Source organism: Micromys minutus (genome assembly GCF_963924665.1).
Source record: "Micromys minutus genome assembly, chromosome: 5".
In the NCBI taxonomy this organism is placed as follows: domain Eukaryota; kingdom Metazoa; phylum Chordata; class Mammalia; order Rodentia; family Muridae; genus Micromys; species Micromys minutus.
Window position 1 is genome coordinate 47,577,909 of NC_137974.1, and position 17,755 is coordinate 47,595,663.

Genomic DNA, 17,755 nt, shown 5'->3' on the forward strand with positions numbered 1-17,755 from the left:
GATCACCTCAGGGCTCTGTGAGGTAGGAGGCATTTCCTCACTTCCCATGTTGGAAGTCATGGGTCTGAGAGGAAGGTTGCAGGGCAGCAATAGGAGCTGAAACAAGGGCTGCCTGGCTCACAGGAGCACGGGGTAGGAACATGACTAAACAGCATAGTGCCTGGAACCGTTTGCTATAAGGCTCCTACTTCCCTGCACTCCACCCCATTTATTTTGATAAAAACAAATTGAATTTTTAAACAATTGTTATAAAATCCACCTACCAGAAATTTCCTCCTCACCATTTTTACATGTGTAGTGGGGTTACCATGAAGGCTAACCAGTGAGAAACAGATCTTTAGAGGAATGTTTCATGTCATATAACCAGAACACTGTCCACTAACGAGTCCCCCTGATCACTGTTCTACTGCTCCTGTACTGGAGGTGTGTTATGGTCTCTACTTTGCACACGTGAAGGTCGGCAACACTGCCTTTTCAGGGTTCAGCCATATTGTGTATGTGTCATATTTTCTTTTTAAAGCTAAATAATAATTTACCATACAGACTACCAGGTTTTCTTCTCCTTATCTGTTGATGGGCATGGACGTATAACTACCTGACATCACACTTTCATTAAGTTTGTGTATACATACTGGAGGCAGAGGTTCACACAGTATTTGTTTTCTGTGTTCTGAGTACTGTTTTCTGTGGCTGCTGTACCTTTTGCATTACCACCAAGAGAACACAGGTTCCAACCCCACTTCTGTGCCAACACTGGGTGCTTCTGGATGGTGGCCATCTCCATGAGCATGAGGTAATATTTCATGGTGGGTCTGATTTGTTAGTGAACATTTGTGTATCTCTGAGGATTATCTTTTCAGGGACTTCGCCATAGGTTACAGCATGGATAATCATCCTCTTTGGATACCTGACCTCCACTCTCTTTCTCCATCTGTAGCTCACCTTTTTATTCTGCTAATTATGTCCAGTAATGAACATAATTTTTAATGTTGATGTAGTCCAATATATTTTAAATTTTGTTACCTATAATTTTGGTGTCATTCCAAGAAATCATTCTCAAACCCAATGTCATGTGGCTTTTCCAACTTAAGCTGTTACCTAAGCGTTTGATCCATTTGTTTTTATGTAAAGGTCTAACTTGCATATAGATATAAAGTGGTCTTAGAATTTCCTTTTAATTAAAATTTAGCTTTTATTAACATTACATGCTAGGATCTACTTTCTAGGCCCTCTGTCCTAGTGCATTTGACTATTCTGTTTGTTTTCAGCCTACTAACATTATATATATTTAAATGTGTGTATCTAGCCTAGCCCCACCCTAACAGTGCCCAGGTTTTGTCTGGCCACCCCTTCTACACTACAGTCAATCTCTAGGGTTCTGCCTGGAACCATTCTACCTACATCTTCATATCACATCCAATTTTCTTGCTACCCAGCCAGACTCTAGGTTTGGTCAAAGAGGTATATTTGGTATACTAGCTTCGTCTCCTCTGTTCATCTGCCTTCATTCCACCAAAGTCATTTCCAATCCATCCACAGTCTCTTTTCTGCCCCAACCTTTGCTGTCCATATCAGACTCTGAACTAACAAAAGAAGTCCACGTGCCAAACTACAAACAATATGAAAGGTAAAACCAGAGATATAGGAATGTCTGCCAGTAGGAACTACTTAGATGAACCCAGCACATGGAATTTAAAAGGACAATCATAAACTTCATCAAGGAATTCAAAGACACAAGGAAACAGCTCAGTGAAATTAAATTAAGAATAAATGTAGTGAAGCCCAGGCAAACACAAGCATAAGGGTGAGAGAAATGATGAAGACAACCCAGGGCTTGAGAATGGAATCCAATAAGGAGATATTCACACTGAAGTTGAAATGAAGATGGAATTGGAAAAAACCAGTAACTAGAAAACTCACAGAGCCTGACAAGTAGAATAAAGCAAGCAGAAAACACATTAGCACACAATGATAAAGTAGAGTATCCAAACAAAATAAAAGTTTGTTTCTTTCATTGTGCCCCACATTTCCTGTATAATCTTTTCTTGTGATTTTAAGTACACATGAGGGAGAAGGATCCCAAGTTAAGGACATAGATCAGACCTTCAACAAGATCATAGAAAAATCTTCCCCAAACTAAGAAAAGACACATCCATACAGCTATAAGAAGCATACAGAACACCAAATAGACAAGACCAGAAAAGAAAATCCCTATAGTATACCATAGTTAAAACACTAAAGTATACATATCAAGAAAGCAATATTAAGAGAAAAAGAAAGTACAAGTTACACATACAGAAAATCCATTAGAGTAACTGCTTATTTCTCAATGGAAAGTCTAGCAGCCTGAAGCAATGCATTCCAAGTCCTAAAGACCAGGTGGAGGTGCTGACGAGATGACAGAGCACTGAGTTTACTCCCAGCAAGGACATGGTGGCTCACAACCATACATAATGGGATCTGATGCCCTCTTCTGGCCTGGAGGTATACATGCAGAAAGAGCACTCATAAAATATAGACCATGACTGGCAAACTTAGATTGATGTATCTAGGAGAACTATCTGCCATTTGGAGAAAGACAAACTTTTTACAACATAAGCATCCTAAAAAGAATTCATATCCAGCAAACCAAAACGTAAAAGAAAATGAAGCAATACTTTGGGCTGAAGAGAGGAATAAGCATAACAGAGAAATAAAAAAAAATTGTTAAAACACACAGTATCACTAAGACATCAATAATATTAATTGCAGTTCACACATACTTCAGTAATAACTTTATCAATGCCTCAATTTCTAATCAAAAGACAAGCTGATTGAATGGACCAAGAAACAAAATCTATTGTCTACAAGAAACACATCTTAGATTTAAAGATAGGCACACATGATTTAGAGTAGTAATCCAATCAAACTGGACTAGAAAGCAAACAGGTATCACTATCCTAAAAATAGACTAATCAGAAGAGGTAAAGAGGGACAGTTTATTCTTATCAAAGGAACAGTTAACTAAGATGACATTACCATTATAAACATATATGCACCAAATTCAGAAGGTGCCAATTTCATTAAAAAATTCTACTAGTGGGATTTAAAGACACAGGTTAACATGAACCCACTAATAGTAGGTGACTTTAGTCTGGCACTTTCTCCAATAGACTTGTGTCTTAGTTACTGTTTTATAGCTGTGAAGAGACACCATGACCAAGACAGTTTATAAATGAAAGAATGTGGGGATTTGCAGACAGTCTCAGAGAGGTTAGTTCAAAAACCACCATTGTGGGGAACATGGTGGCAGGCAGGTAGGCATGGTACTGGCTGGAGCAATAACTCAGAGTTTACATCCTATTCGTAAGTTGGAGGTAGAGAAAGTCTGGCATGGGCTTTTGAAGCTTCAAAGCCCATCCCCAGTGACACACGTCCAACAAGGCCACTCCTCCTAATCCTTCCCAACGGAGTTCTTCAAATTAGGGACCAATCACATCCAAGTATATGGGGGGGGGGGCATTTTCATCCAAACACCACCACAACAGGTCATCTGAACAAAAAGAGGGAAACATCAGAATTAACTGACATCATATACCAAATGGATTTAACATCTGTATATATATATATATATATAACATCTGTATATATATATATATATTTATTTAACATTTATTATATATATATATATATTACACAGAGAGAGAGAGAGAATATTACTTAATGGCACATGGAAGCTTTTCTAAAATGGACAACATCCTGAGACAAAATCCCTTTTTTTCAATCCAGTTGAAATCAATTTTTGTATCTTATCTGACCACAAAGCAACAAAACTGACAGCCCATCTCCTAATGGAGATTTCATTACTGAGTGAGTGGGCCAAAGAAGAAATCAAGAAAAAGAAATGATTCCTAGAATACATTGGAAACAGTCCTGCAACTAAAATGTTTAGCTCTTTTATAAGTGCCTACATTAGTACCAGGTCAGCCTGATCTGTGTATCGAGTTCCTGACTCACCCCTACTTAAGTGCGAAATGAGTAGAACACATATTCAGCACCTACATGACAGGTCTGTAGGAAAGGACTTTTTGAATGCAATTCCATTTGCCTAAGAACTAAGGCCAACAACTGACACTTCATAAAACCAAAAACCAACCAACCAACCAAACAAACAAACAAAAACAAAAAACAAAAAACTTTTGTACAGTTAAAGAACCAACCAACAGAGGAAGCCCACAGAATGGAAGAGAATCTTTGCCAGGTACACATCTCACAGGACTAATACCCATAATATATACAGGAGTCAAAAAGTAAAGAATTCAAAACAAATGACCAATTAAAAAAACCTGGGATCTGAGCAGAGTTCTCAGAAGTTTGTGGTGTCCGACAGGGATAGGAGAAGAATCCTGCTCTGATGTTTCCGGCCCCTTGGGATGGCCACTGTGACAAAGGTGGTTGATTTCTGAGAGCCATACTTAATTTTGTCTTCAATTTGCTCCTGCCTACCTGTACTGTGCAATGCTTGTGTTTTCCATGACACTGGATTACGTTAGTATTGTATAAAAAGTACAAACTTGGTTTAATAAGGGGCAGAGTGGCCATTTGTCTTGGTAAATGCTGACAGCCCTAAGTTGCCTGAACAACATTGCAGGATGAGTGTGGACCCAGGCTCCCCAGTGAACATCAGACACAGTACTCACGGGTACTGTGAAGTACAGGATGACATGGTAGCAGATCTAAATCAAAGTCCAACCATCTCAAAACAACTATAGATTTTGGAGAACGATTTTAAGTTTCTAAGCTTCTGTTTTCTCCACTTAAAAACTGGGTTCATCATATTTCCCAATGAGCTACTTTCTATTATTGATCACTGACAGCCAGCCATGAGCAACCAATGCCATACTTGGGATTCCTCTTCCCCCTGGCCCTTCCCTCTCATTTCTCTAGGTATCCAGTCCAGCTCCTCCTTCCCCAAATGCTTACTGGAGGGTTCTCAACTAAGCTCCTAAAGTATTCCAGTAGATGTGCTGATGGAAGAGAATTCAAGCCTTATCAAGTGGTGGTTTCAGAACCAAGAAGCAGTCTCAGGAAGGGGACAGTAGTTTTCTACTTTAAACTGTGGAAAATCAGCAACTTTCTTCTAAAGAAAACAATAGCTTATTTCTGTAAAAGAAAATCTAGGCTTTTCCTCAGAAGCATTTGGTAAGCGATTCCTTTATAATAGAAAATCAGTTTGAGAATACTACTTATGCAGTACAGAATAAGTGCATTTCTGGCTTCTTTCAAAGAAAAACATTACCTTTTTCTGAGTGTGTTTTGGACAATACACATGGATCCTTCAGGAAGCAACTTGTCCCTGTGGGGACTGAGAAAGGATCAGAGTTAAGCACTGAAACAAGCAATTAATTCCCATTAGAGGATTAAGGCACTCATGTACGCTTTGAATCAGAAAAGCAAGTTGAGAGTGAACTGCTGTATGACCAAGAGGTTACTTGTCAAAGTGAATAACTTAAAGACCCAAAGAGCAGCTAGATGCACAGGAGGGGCTGGGTGGGCACGAGGTACGAGCCAGGGGCCGGGCAAGGTTTCATACCTGTGGAAGGACTGCCTTTTTCTTTGCAAACACTGAGGAAAGCGGGGTCAGTGTCATAGGCTGCCTTCACTCTTAACGGATGTGTCCTGTAGAAATAAGCTCGATTCCCTCACCTCACCACACATGAACAGTCTAGACAGCCGCACACGGTTGCTCAGCTCAGTTTGCTGGGAGCTCCAGAGCCTGTGCGGGGTAGATTTATGCAGAGTCGGCGTGCATATCACAGATATAGTGAGGAGCAGATGGGAGGCTTACAGTGTCAGGACTGAGGTGCTCCCGAGTAGAATAGAAGAGCCCAAAGCAGAACCTTTATGTCAGACTTTGTTATAGTCTGGAACAATATGTCTATCCAGAAGTCAGCCCAAAGGTAGAGCAGGCTCAGCAGCTCCAAAAACTTTAGCTCAGCAAAACCTGGCTAGTTAACATTGTCAATATTTTTAAAAACAAAACACAATAGAAACGTCCATCTGGCAGAGCACTGCCTGAAATGCTGTCACGCAGCAGTTTGCTTTCCTGTAGGACAATTCATCTAGTTTCATATTTCTTCACTGAAGCAGAATTGAAAAGGATTCCAAGTCCTTTGCTGGATTGGCCCTCATTTTTCCCTTAGCCACCTGCTGGTAAGAGTGTAAAAGGCAGGATGTTGGACTTTATTAAGGTAGTCTAAATCACAACTATTGACCGTGTTCTGTCCATATTTAGAACACACTTCTGGTAAGCCAAACAAGAAAAGGGCTAAGGATTCAACTCTTCCAACATTAATTGCTAAAGGATTTTAAATGGATATTATCCTTTAGCATTAGAACAACCTTCTGAAAGGAACCTCAATAAAGTTTCCTGTTTGTATTCAAATTTAGTAGCACAAGAAGTGTTAGAAAGCTCTGAATATCATCACTTCAGTTTCTCCACATAAGTCACTAACCATCTCCTAGTTGTCAAGGCCATGATGGAAACAAGGGGCCATATACAGGAGGCACAGGGCTCTGACTCTGGCCAGATGTGTCTACCACTTTCCACTGATTGCAGAAGAGCCATTCCAGAGCCAGGAACTCCTGTGCTGTAGACTCACACAGCACAGCTCTTACAAATGGTGTCTTTATTCCTTTCCATCATCCACCAGCTGTGTCAAAGCTGGCTACATAATGCCAACCAATACCCTTGGCGTTACCAACTCTGCCACTCACAGGGGAACAAACATACCCAACTATGGGGAAACTGAGTAAGAATCTTAGGTATGGAGGATGGGGTGTGGGCCATGTTTACAGGAAAATTTCCCTTTTTTCTAGAAGCCTCCTTGCATCTGAACAAGGAGTCACTTCTCCCCTCCCTTACAGTAACCCTATATTCTTTGAAGCAAAGGTTGAGTATCTGATATAGTTACTCATTAGTTCTGTAGAAGTTTCTTAGAACTGTAGGAAACAGGTGAAAAAACAAGATGTTGTGAACTTTAAACCCGGCCCTGGCCTGTGACCAGGAGTTGAGGTCCTGGGCATCTTGCCAGGTCGGGCTGGTCACATCCTGCAGATGCTTTGATGCTCTCATTTGATTGCCTGCTTGGCTCTTTATAGTAAAGGCAAGACCTTCCTGCTGAAGCCAGTCTCACCAACTCCACCAGTACCCTGGAAAAGAGACAGCCAGACATTGTACTTGAATTTGTAGCCCTGGCTGCCTTTGAAATAAGGTACGACCTGCTGGTGTATTCAAACTCAAGCTCCAGACTCTCAGGGGTCTTAGAAAACAAACCTTCATGGCCCTGATACCTCGATGGGCTACACAAATATAGCCATGGCAATAACTCAGAGTTTTTAATGCTTTTGTCATGCCAGAAGTGTTTTTCATACTTTGTCAAAGATCCAGCAAGTAAAAGATAAAGAAAGGTCCTTGCCACCAAATCTAATGACCTGAGTTTGATGCCTGGGAACCATGTGGTGGAAGGAGAGAACCAAAGTCTGACCTCCACATGCATGCTGTGGCACACATGCCTCCAAGTAGATACACATCAGTGTAATTTTAAAAACTTAAGGCAGTTACATCCCCATCCTCAAAATACAGTGACCAACAGTGCGGACACAGCCTTCTCTTCACTTCTGCTCACTCTGAGTAGGAAAGTATCTGGAAAATCCCCACTGGCCCGGAAGGAGCCTTGGAAACATAGGCCAGGTACACTGGGGACGGAGACATGTTGGCCCCTGCTGTTACAGGTGGCTGAGCAGCCAGACACCTGTCAACAGGCTGGGCAGGCAGTGACAGGCCTTAAAAGGTGCCAATAACCCACTGATGCCACCTGCAGCTCAAGCTGAATCCAACAGGGTGGCCGCTGCCAGACTGCTGGTCTTGGCCAGGTTCCAGGCATAAATGCTTCAGTTCCACTCGAAAGTTCAAGATCCAGTTTTAAGCCCTCAGTTTGCAACACACAGTCTGGGTGCAGCCCTACAGGCATCTCACTCAGTGCTAGTCTCTGCCACCATTGCTGGTCAACCCCCCATGAGAGCCAAGCAAAAGAGACTCAGGTGCTCCAAGTAATGGGAGGTGATTCAGGGGAAGCCAGGGACCCAGGGAGACATGTTCAGACAGCTGTAAGCCTGAAATGGGAGCTAGAGTTTGCAAGTTCCACCTTATCAAATTGGGAAGGTGCCCAGTGGGAGGATGCCCCTCCTGGAGATGGGCAGAGTGACACTCTCCAAGTTGATCCAGGTGGTTCTACAGTGGTAGTCATTTGTTAAAAAAAATATGTGCAAATAAAAAGTTGATATAGAAAATAGAAAATACTAGTGAGTCAGACATAGTGGTACATACCTATAATTCTAGCATTCTGGCTCATTAAGAAAGATGGCAAATTCAAGGCCATCATTAGCTACAACAACCCTGTTTCAAAAATAAAAACTAATGAGCACAAAAGAGAGGCAGTTTGCAGGCCACCGAGCCTCCTGTCTTTGCCAGTTTATCAGGGAATTCAACATGCCTCCTAATCCCTAACCAGAAACAGAAGTTCCTTCTCTTACCTTCAGGGTTTCCACAAGCAATGAGTTTCTGCAGTCTTTCTGAAATGGACTTATGCTGCCCTGTTAAACTCAATCACATTCTGGAACCTGACTCACAGTGAAACAGAGTAAGACATGTTCCTCGCAATTATAGGTTTAAGGAGAGGCAGCTAGTCTGGGTCAGCAGGCACAGAAGGTAAGAATGTGGGGTGTGTGGGTACCCTGTGTCCAGACATCAGGGCATACAGCCAGAGGGTTGTTTTGTTTTGTTTTGTTTTTTTACCTGCACAGGGCCCCATCTATGTTAACCATTAACTAAGCAGTGGCTGCCCACACTTGGCTAGGAAACACAACAAATGATCTGGCTGATGGAATATTTTTCAGGCTCCTGGAGGGTAGCCTGCTTTTAACTCACATTGGGCCACTTCTCAGAATGTGTTTACTATTCCTGGAGCAAGTACTCTCTGGTCAAGGAGGAAAGAGCTAACAATCCAGGTCTTGTTCTAACTCATCCTGTGTTGGTAGGAGATGCAGGGAAATGGGGCATCTGGGTCTGGCTGAAGGTAGCCAATTTCTGGTCTGCCTCATGCCCCAAAGGCTTCACTGCTTTACTCTAAGTCAACTTGGGCAGAAAACCAGCCCTTGTCTGAAGATTGCGCTCCCTTTCCTTTATGTTTCTGTGGTATAACTTCTTTGCACTCTGGAACTTTTTGTTATAAGAAATATGGATGTTTATAACAGGAATGTCTACACTAGAACATGGTTTTGTTTCTCAAGGTCAGTAACACTGTGTGTGTGTGTGTGTGTGTGTGTGTGTGTGTGTGTGTGTGTGTGTATGTATGTATGTGTGTGTGTGGGGGCGCACTCAATGGTAGGCATGTGCCCTACAAGTAAGCCAAATTTCCAGCTCAATTTAACAAACACAAAAGAATTTGCCTTCTCTGTACCTTATGCAACTTTCTCCAAAACTGCCCCCATACTTAGACATGAAGTCCAACTGGTAAAAGAAAATTGAAATAACTCTGTATCGTATCAGAAAAATCATAGATTAAAGCTGGATATTAAAAGAAAGCTTGCAAACTCATGGAAATTGAACAATTCTCTACTGAGTGAAAAATAAGAAAGAAAGAGAAAGACTTTCTAGAATCCAATGAAAATGAATACATAGCATACCCAAACTTCCAAGCTTATGAGAAACAATGAAAGGGATTCTAAGAAGCAAGTTCACAGTACTAAAAAATACTGGAAGGAATCTCATACTAGCAATTTAACAGCACACCTGAATACTCTATAACAAAAAAAAGTAATCATACCCAGGGGAGTAGACCAGCCAGAAATAATCATCTCAGGGCTGATAGACCAGCAAGAAATAAACTCGGGTCTAAAATCAGTAAAATAGAAACAGAACAATAGAAAGAATCAATTAAACAGCTGGTTCTTTGAGGAAATCAACAAGATAGAAAAAAAAAATCTTTATCCAAACTAACTAAAAGGCAGAGAGAGGATATTGCAATTAACAAAATCAGAAAAAAAATGGGGACACAACAGCGAGACCATTAAGAACATACTTTAAAAACCTGTACAGCACCACATTAGAAAACCTGAAATAAATGGATAATTCTCTCAATAGGTACTATTAAAATCAAATATACAATTTAAATAGTTCTATAACACTTAGTGAAATATAAGCAGTCAGTAAAAGTCTCCCAACCAAAACCCATGGCCAGATGGCTTTAGTGCAAAGTCTACCAGACTTTCAAAGAGGAGTTAAAGACAATATTCCTAAAGTTATTGGACAAAATGGAAATAGAAGGAACATTGCCCAGTTCATTTTACGAGGCCACAGTCACCCTCATACCCAAACCACATAAAAACCAACAAAGAAAGAGAATTACAGACCAACTTCCCTTATGAAAACTGATGCAAAGATACTAAATAAAATACAAACCAAACCCAAGAACACATCAAAAAGATCATTATTATCAAGTAGGGTTCCTCCTAAAAATGCAAGAATGGAACAATATGCAAAAGTCAACAAATGTAATCCATCATATAAACACACTGAAAGACAAAAACGATATGATCATCTCATTAGATGCAGAAAGGCCTTTGAAAAAAATCCAACAACCCTTTATGAAAAAAAAGTTCTGGAGAGATTAGGGATACAAGAGACATATCTAAACATAATAAAGACAGTTTACAACAAGCCAATAGCCAACATCAAATTAAATGGAGAGAAACTCAAAGCAAACCCACTAAAACCAGGAACAAGACAAGGTTGTCCACTTTCTCCACTTCTACTCAATATAGTACCCGAAGTCTTGGAGTAATAAGACAAGTGAAGGAGAAAATGGGGATTCAAACCGGAAAGAAAGAAGCCAAAGAATCACTATTTGTAAATGATATGGTAGTATACGTAAGTGACCCTAAAAATTCCTCTGGGGAAGCTCTACAACCAATAAACCCTTTCAGCAAAGTAACTAGATAAAAAATTAACCAAAAGCAAACAAACAAACAAAAACAGTAGGTCTCCTATATTCAGATGACAAACAGACTGAAAAAAATCAGGGAAACAACACAATAACACAAATAATAAAAAATATCTTGGGGCAACTCCAACTAAACAAGTAAATGTCTTGTTGAAAAAACTTCAAGTCTTTGAAGAAAGAAATTGAAGAAGATACCAGAAGATGGAAAGATCCTCTATGCTCATGGATTGGTAGGATTAACAGTAAAAATAGCCATCCTACCATAAGCAATCTACAAATTCAATGCAATCCCCAGCAAAATTCCATACAATTCATAGGCCTTGAAATGACAATACTCAACCTTGAAAGAAAAAGCAAAAATCTGGAGAGTTAAAACAATCCTGAACAATAAAAGAGCTGCTAGAGGTCTCACCACCCCTGATTTCAAGTTGTACTACAGAGCTACAGAAATGAAAAAAACTACATGGCAGTGATATAAAAACAGAAAGAATAGTCCATGAAATCAAACTGAAGACCCAGACATAAATCCACACACCTATGGACACCTAATTTTTAAAAAATCCAGGAATACACACTGAAATAAAAGATAGCATCTTCAACAATTGGTGCTGGTACCACTGCATGTCTGCACGTAGAGGAATGCATATAGACCTATTTATCATCTTGCACAAGTCCAGGTGGATCAAAGACCTCAACATAAAACTAGATACACTAAAACCAATAGAAGAGAAACTAGGGAACAGCCTTGAACCCACTGACACAGGAGACAACTTCCCAAACAGAATAGCAATAGCACAGGGACTGAGACAAATAAATGGGATCTCATGACACTGAAAACTTCTATAAGACAAAGGACACCATTATTTGGATAAAGCATCAGCCTATAAACTGGGAAAGGATTTTTTTTTTTACCAACTCCCCATCTGATAGAGGACTAATATATAAAGAACTGAGGAAACTGGATATAAAAAAATCCCAAATAATGCAATTTAAAATGGGGTACAGATCTAAACAGAGAACACTCAATGAAGAAAAGTCAAGAAAAGTTCATTTTCCATAGCCATCAGGGAAATTTTATCTTACATCTGTCAGAATGGCTAATATCAATAACAAAAGTGTCAGGTTGTACCAGTGAGGATTTGGAATAAGGGGAATACTCCTATTCGTAGACGCTCAAAGTTGTATAACCACTATGGAAATTAATATGGTGGTTGATCAGAAAGTTGAGAATTGATCTACTTCAAGATTTGGCTACATCATTCTTGGACATATACCCAAAGGACACTCTATCCTACTACAAGGACTCTTGTTCAACTATGTTCATTGCTATTCATAATACCCAGAAACTGCAAACAACCTACAGAGAATAGATAAAGAAAATGTGAACCATTTGTATAATAGAATATTACTGAGCTGTTAAAAAATGACATCATGAAATTTATAGGCAAATGAATGGAGCTAGAAAAATATCATTCTGAGTGAGGTAACCCATATCCAGAGAGAGAAAAATGGTGTAATTTGACTTATATATGCATATTAACCATTAAGTACATGATAACAAAGCTACTATCGTAGAGTCAAAGAGGTTCTGTATAGATTAAGGGTCTAAAATGGACACATGGATATTTCTGAGAGAGGAAAATAGATTTTACAAAGTTGGGCAGTGGTGGTACATGCCGTTAATCCCAGCAGTCAAGAGGCAGAGACAAGTGGATCTGATTTTGAGGCAAACATGGTCTACAGAACAAGTTCCAAGACAGCCAGGACTACACAAAGAAGCAGCCCCCCACCTTTTTTTTTTTTTTTTTTTTTTTTTTTTTTTTTAGAAAATAGACTTTACAGGTGTATTAGAAGTAGATGTGGGCAGAGTAGGGAATGGGAGGAACATGTAGGGAAGAGGAAGAGAAGTGGGTCTAGAAAGAGAACTTGGGAAGAGAGAGCTGGAATTGCAGGGCATTTGAGGGATGATATGGAAACCTAGTGCAGTGGAAACTTCCTAAAACATATGAATGTGATCCTAACAAGGTCTCCTAATAATGAGGAATACAGAGTCCCAACTGGTCAACTTGTCACTAAATGAGGCTTCTGACACTGGGACTGGCTTGCATTCAATTGTGTTGTTGGCCAAAGGGTCCCAAAGAAACCCCAAACAACCCAAGCTGTTGCTAAGACAGTAGATTACTCTCTACAAACTGACAGTGGAGCCCTGTTGCTGAGGACAACACCCACACCGAGCAGGGAGAAGTAGAGCTGGTGCCCGCGTGGAGCCTTAGCCTTTATGTTCTAGTGTCTCTGGTGTAGGAAGTACTAGGTAGGCTGCTAAAAGAGAAACATACACACCACCCCAGCCCCAGAACCTCTGATCTTCCTGCAAGATATGCTAGGGAGATGGTAGCACAGAACCTGTGGAAGTAGCCAACCAATGTGTGTAATGTGTGATCGGATGTATGTGTGTAACCATACATGAGAGATGGTGTTTGGCCAAAAACCAGGATTAGATAGTCCAGAGACCTAGCATAAAATCAAACATTACTGGTCCTAAAAAATAAAAAAAAGTATCAACAAAGCAACCCCTAATGATATTCTGTTTTACATAGATCAACACCTCATTCAGCCATCATTAGAGAAGTTCCCTCCAACAGCAGATGGGAAAAGATGCAGAGACCCACAGCCAGACATTATAGGGAGCGAGAGTCTAAATGAGATATCTTCATCAAATTTGTCCCCTCAGAGCTCAGGGACCAGAGAAGAGGGATAGAAAGATTGTTAAGGACCAGAGGGGATGGAGGATCTCAGGAGAACATGAGCAGGACTCATCCAAACCCACAGAAACTGAACCACAGGGCCTACATGGATCTGCACAGGTCCCCTGAGTATAAATTATAGCTTTCAGTTTAGTATTTTTACGGGACTCCTGAATGTGTGACTGAGTGCATCTCTGATTCCTGTGACTCCTCTTAGGGCTCTTTTCCTTCTGATGGTGAGGTGGTTTGTATATGCTCAGCCCAGGGAGTGGCACAATTAGAAGGTGTGGCTCTGTTGGAGTAGGTGTGTCACTGTGGGTGTGGACTTAAAACCCTCACCCTAACTGCCTGAAGTCAGTATTCTGCTAGCAGCCATTAGATGATGATGTAGAACTCTTTGCTCCACCTGCACCATGCCTGCCTTGATGCTGCTAAGTTCCTGCCTTGATGACAATGGACTGAACCTCTGAACCTGTAATCCACCCCTAATTAAATGGTGTCTTTATAAGACTTGCCTTGGTCATGGTGCCTGTTCACAGCAGGAAAACCCTAACTAAGACAGTTGGGTTGCCTTATCCAGCCTCAGTGTGATAGCTTTTGCTTTATCTTATTATTTTTTCTATATATGATAGCTATCTCACAGAAGCCTGTGTTTTGTTTGTTTTGTTTCCCCACTAATAGATTCAGAAAGGGATCAGATCCAGAAAGGAAGGGAAGTTGGGAGGAACGAGGAGGAGGGAGGAGAAACTCATGTCAAGATATATTTTGATGGATGGAACTTGAAGTATCATCCTCAGTGAGGTAACCCAGTCACAAAAGAACACTCATGGTATGCACTCACTGATAAGCGGATACTAGCCCCAAAATCTTGAAATACCCAAGTGTACTGGCTGGTTTTGTGTCAACTTGACACGAGCTGGAGTTAATCACAGAGAAAGGAGCCTCAGTTGGGGAAATGCCTCCATGAGATCCAGCTGTAAGTCATTTTCTCAACTAGTGATCAAGTGGGGAGGGCCCAGCCCATTGTGGGTGGTGCCATCCCTGGGCTGGTAGACCTGGGTTCTATAAGAAAGCAGGCTGAGCAAGCCAGGGGAAGCAAGCCAGTAAGTGACATCCCTCCATGGCCTCTGCATCAGCTCCTGCTTCCTGACCTGCTTGAGTTCCAGTCCTGACTTCCTTTGGTGATGAACAGCAATATGAAAGTGTAAGCCAAATAAATCTTTTTCTCCCCAACTTGCTTCTTAGTCACGATGTTTGTACAGGAATAGAAACCCTAACTAAGAAACCAAGAAACAATTCACAGAAATTATGAAGCTCAGAGAGAAGAAAGGCCAGTAGGTGGATGCCTCAGTCCTTCTTAGAAGGGAGAAAAAAAAAACACTCGTGGTAGGAAATAATGGGACAAATAGAGGAGCAGGGATTGGAGAAAAGATCATCCAGAGGCTGCCTCACCTGGGGATCCATCCCATATGCAGCCACTAAACCCACGAACTATTGCTGATGCCAAGTAGTACTTACTGGCAGCAATCTGGTATGGATGCCTCCTCAGAGGCTCTGCCAGAGCCATAATGCTACAGAGGAAGATGCTTGCAGCTAACCATCAGACTGAACATGAGGACCCCAATGAAGGAGCTAGAGAAAGAACTGAAGGAGCTGAAAGGGTCTGCAATCCCATGGGAAAAACAAAAACAAAATCAACTAACCAAACCCACCACAGCTCCCAGTGACTAAAACACCAACCAATGAGTTCGCATGGAGAGACCCATAGCCCCAGGTGCATATGCAGCAGAAGAAAGCATTCTCTGGCATCAATGAGAGGTCCAGTGAAGGCTCTTTTTCCCAGTGCAGGGGAATGCCAGGGCACTAAGGTGGGAGAGGGAGCACCTTCATGGAAGTAGTGGGAGGGGGAGGAAGGATGGGAATGGGGGAAAGAGGAGAACATCTGAAATGTAAATACAGAGAATATCCAATTAAAAATATATTTTAAGAGAAAAAACTATTTTCAATAAATGGGAAAAAAAAGGAAATTAAACTAAAAGCAGCAAACTCAAAATAAAACCTTTTTTTCCCTCCTTTCCCCAAAGCATTCACAGTCTATGGGTGCTTGTACTACCCCAACCTGAATTCAACTAAAACAGCTGAGAGATAAATTAAACCCAAATGATAAAGAAATTTTCAAGTTTAGTATGTATTTGCCCTTTAAAATATTGTCATCACCATAAGATTATTCAAACAATAACACTGAGCAGAAATTTTAAGAAAATTAAAAAGCCCAAAGCCCAATGAAGATAACATTCTTCAAAATAAGTTGTTAGGTCAGACTTGAGAAAAGGGGATATTAAAAAGAGTAGGCCTGTGAGCATCATAACTTGAGATCAGAGCACTTACTCCCAAAGGGAAGTCTCAGTCAACCAACAATGAAAACAGTTTCATTAGTATATATGCCGCCATGTTGTGAGTTCACTACACAGCTGGAAAAAGAACCTGCTATTTTACAACTTAAAAGTGTTTGAAATTTTTTTTTTTTTTTTTTGCTTTCTAGGCAGCAAAAGGGCCCTACAAGCCCCTCTACCAAAGCTAATGTCTATGAACATCTCCCCAACCCCCAAGACAAATCATGTAGTTTTGATGTCCTTGAGTTCACTATATAAACCAGGATGGCAGAGAACTCGCAGAGATCCTCCTGAATGCTGGGATTGGAGGAATGCATCACCATACTGGCCTTATAAATACATATTTTTAATAGTAAATAGCAATGAGAGTTGGTGACCTACACTTTAAGATTTATGTACATGGAGGTTATGGGGATGGTCAGTGGACATAGCTACAGGTGCTCTTCAGAAGCAAGAAGCAGGCATCAGATTCCCTAGAGCTAGAGTTATACAAACTCCCCTTCCCCACGTTGGCTCGAATGAGAATGACCCCCACAGACTCATATGTTTAAATGCTTAGTCTCCAGTTAGGTGAAACTGTTTAGGAAGGATTGGGAGGTATCTAAGTTTTATGTAGATAACAAATGTCAGCTAGCTAACTGATCACACCATGTATCCTCCTCTTTACTCAGAAGGCTGCTACTTCCTTTAGGAAAAACCCTTTATTCCTCAACATTTTGCTTGGGAAAACTACAGAGTTTCTTGTCACTTTTAAGCACCACCACCTCTTCTATGTGATTCCCCCTGGCTACAAGCACAGGCACACAATTGACAAAACAGCATTGCAGCCCTGTGTTCTGGCCCAGCACCTGCTCAGGAACCAGCAACTTTGCTCAACAGTCTGGTGTGTGATGGGTGTACAGCAAAGTGTGCACACAGTAAGCACATGTGTAAACTGCTAGCCTCAAGTCCCCCACCCTCAATACAATCGTCCATGTCTATTCCCAACAGTTACATGGCAGGCAATCTTCAACATCAGGCAACAACACCCTTTCCCAGCATTACAGCCCTTTCCAGCTCTGGCCATGATCTTAATAACAAGCAGAGCCTTGCATGGGACTTTTGTATCAGTTTTTAACGACTCCTCAGTCTTGGACTTCTGTGATTGTGTACAGACTCTCAGGACATTTCACTGAATGTCCTTCAATTTGATTTTGTCTGGTGTTGCCTCTAGGTTAGATGCTTAGCAGCAACCATTCACAATGTTCTCCCTTCCACTTATCACATGACACTTGACTCCAGGTTGTGTTGTTTTAATGGTGTTCATTCCAATCGCCTCGTCTAAGCAGCGACTGCCAGGCTTCCCTCATGAAACCTCATCCTTCCCTTGAAGGCTGACAAGGACTTTGTGAGGAAGTGCTTCAAGACTGTGCACATCCCCCTACCACCCTGCTCCTTAGTTTTCTTATGTGCATGTCTGCAGACTTGTGTCTCCCACTATAGCCAATGCTATTGTTTCTCTGGATGCTCACACTCTCCCTGATTTGGATAGGCAGAGTCCATTTTAGCGAGTTTCTCTGTCCCTTCGACTCATTTT

At 41.1% G+C, this 17,755-nt stretch overlaps 1 protein-coding gene across 3 annotated transcripts in view; it reads right to left on the reverse strand.

Annotated features, from left to right (window-relative positions):
• GGACT (gamma-glutamylamine cyclotransferase) overlaps nt 1-17,755 on the reverse strand; it is a 28,292-nt gene that overhangs the window by 4,818 nt on the left and 5,719 nt on the right. For all 3 annotated transcript variants that reach the window (XM_080916668.1, XM_080916667.1, XM_080916666.1), the window contains exon 2: nt 5,279-5,344. In XM_080916668.1, the coding sequence (XP_080772794.1) occupies nt 5,279-5,310 (32 nt within the window). In that variant the 5' untranslated portion in view covers nt 5,311-5,344. The remainder of the gene's footprint in view (nt 1-5,278; nt 5,345-17,755) is intronic.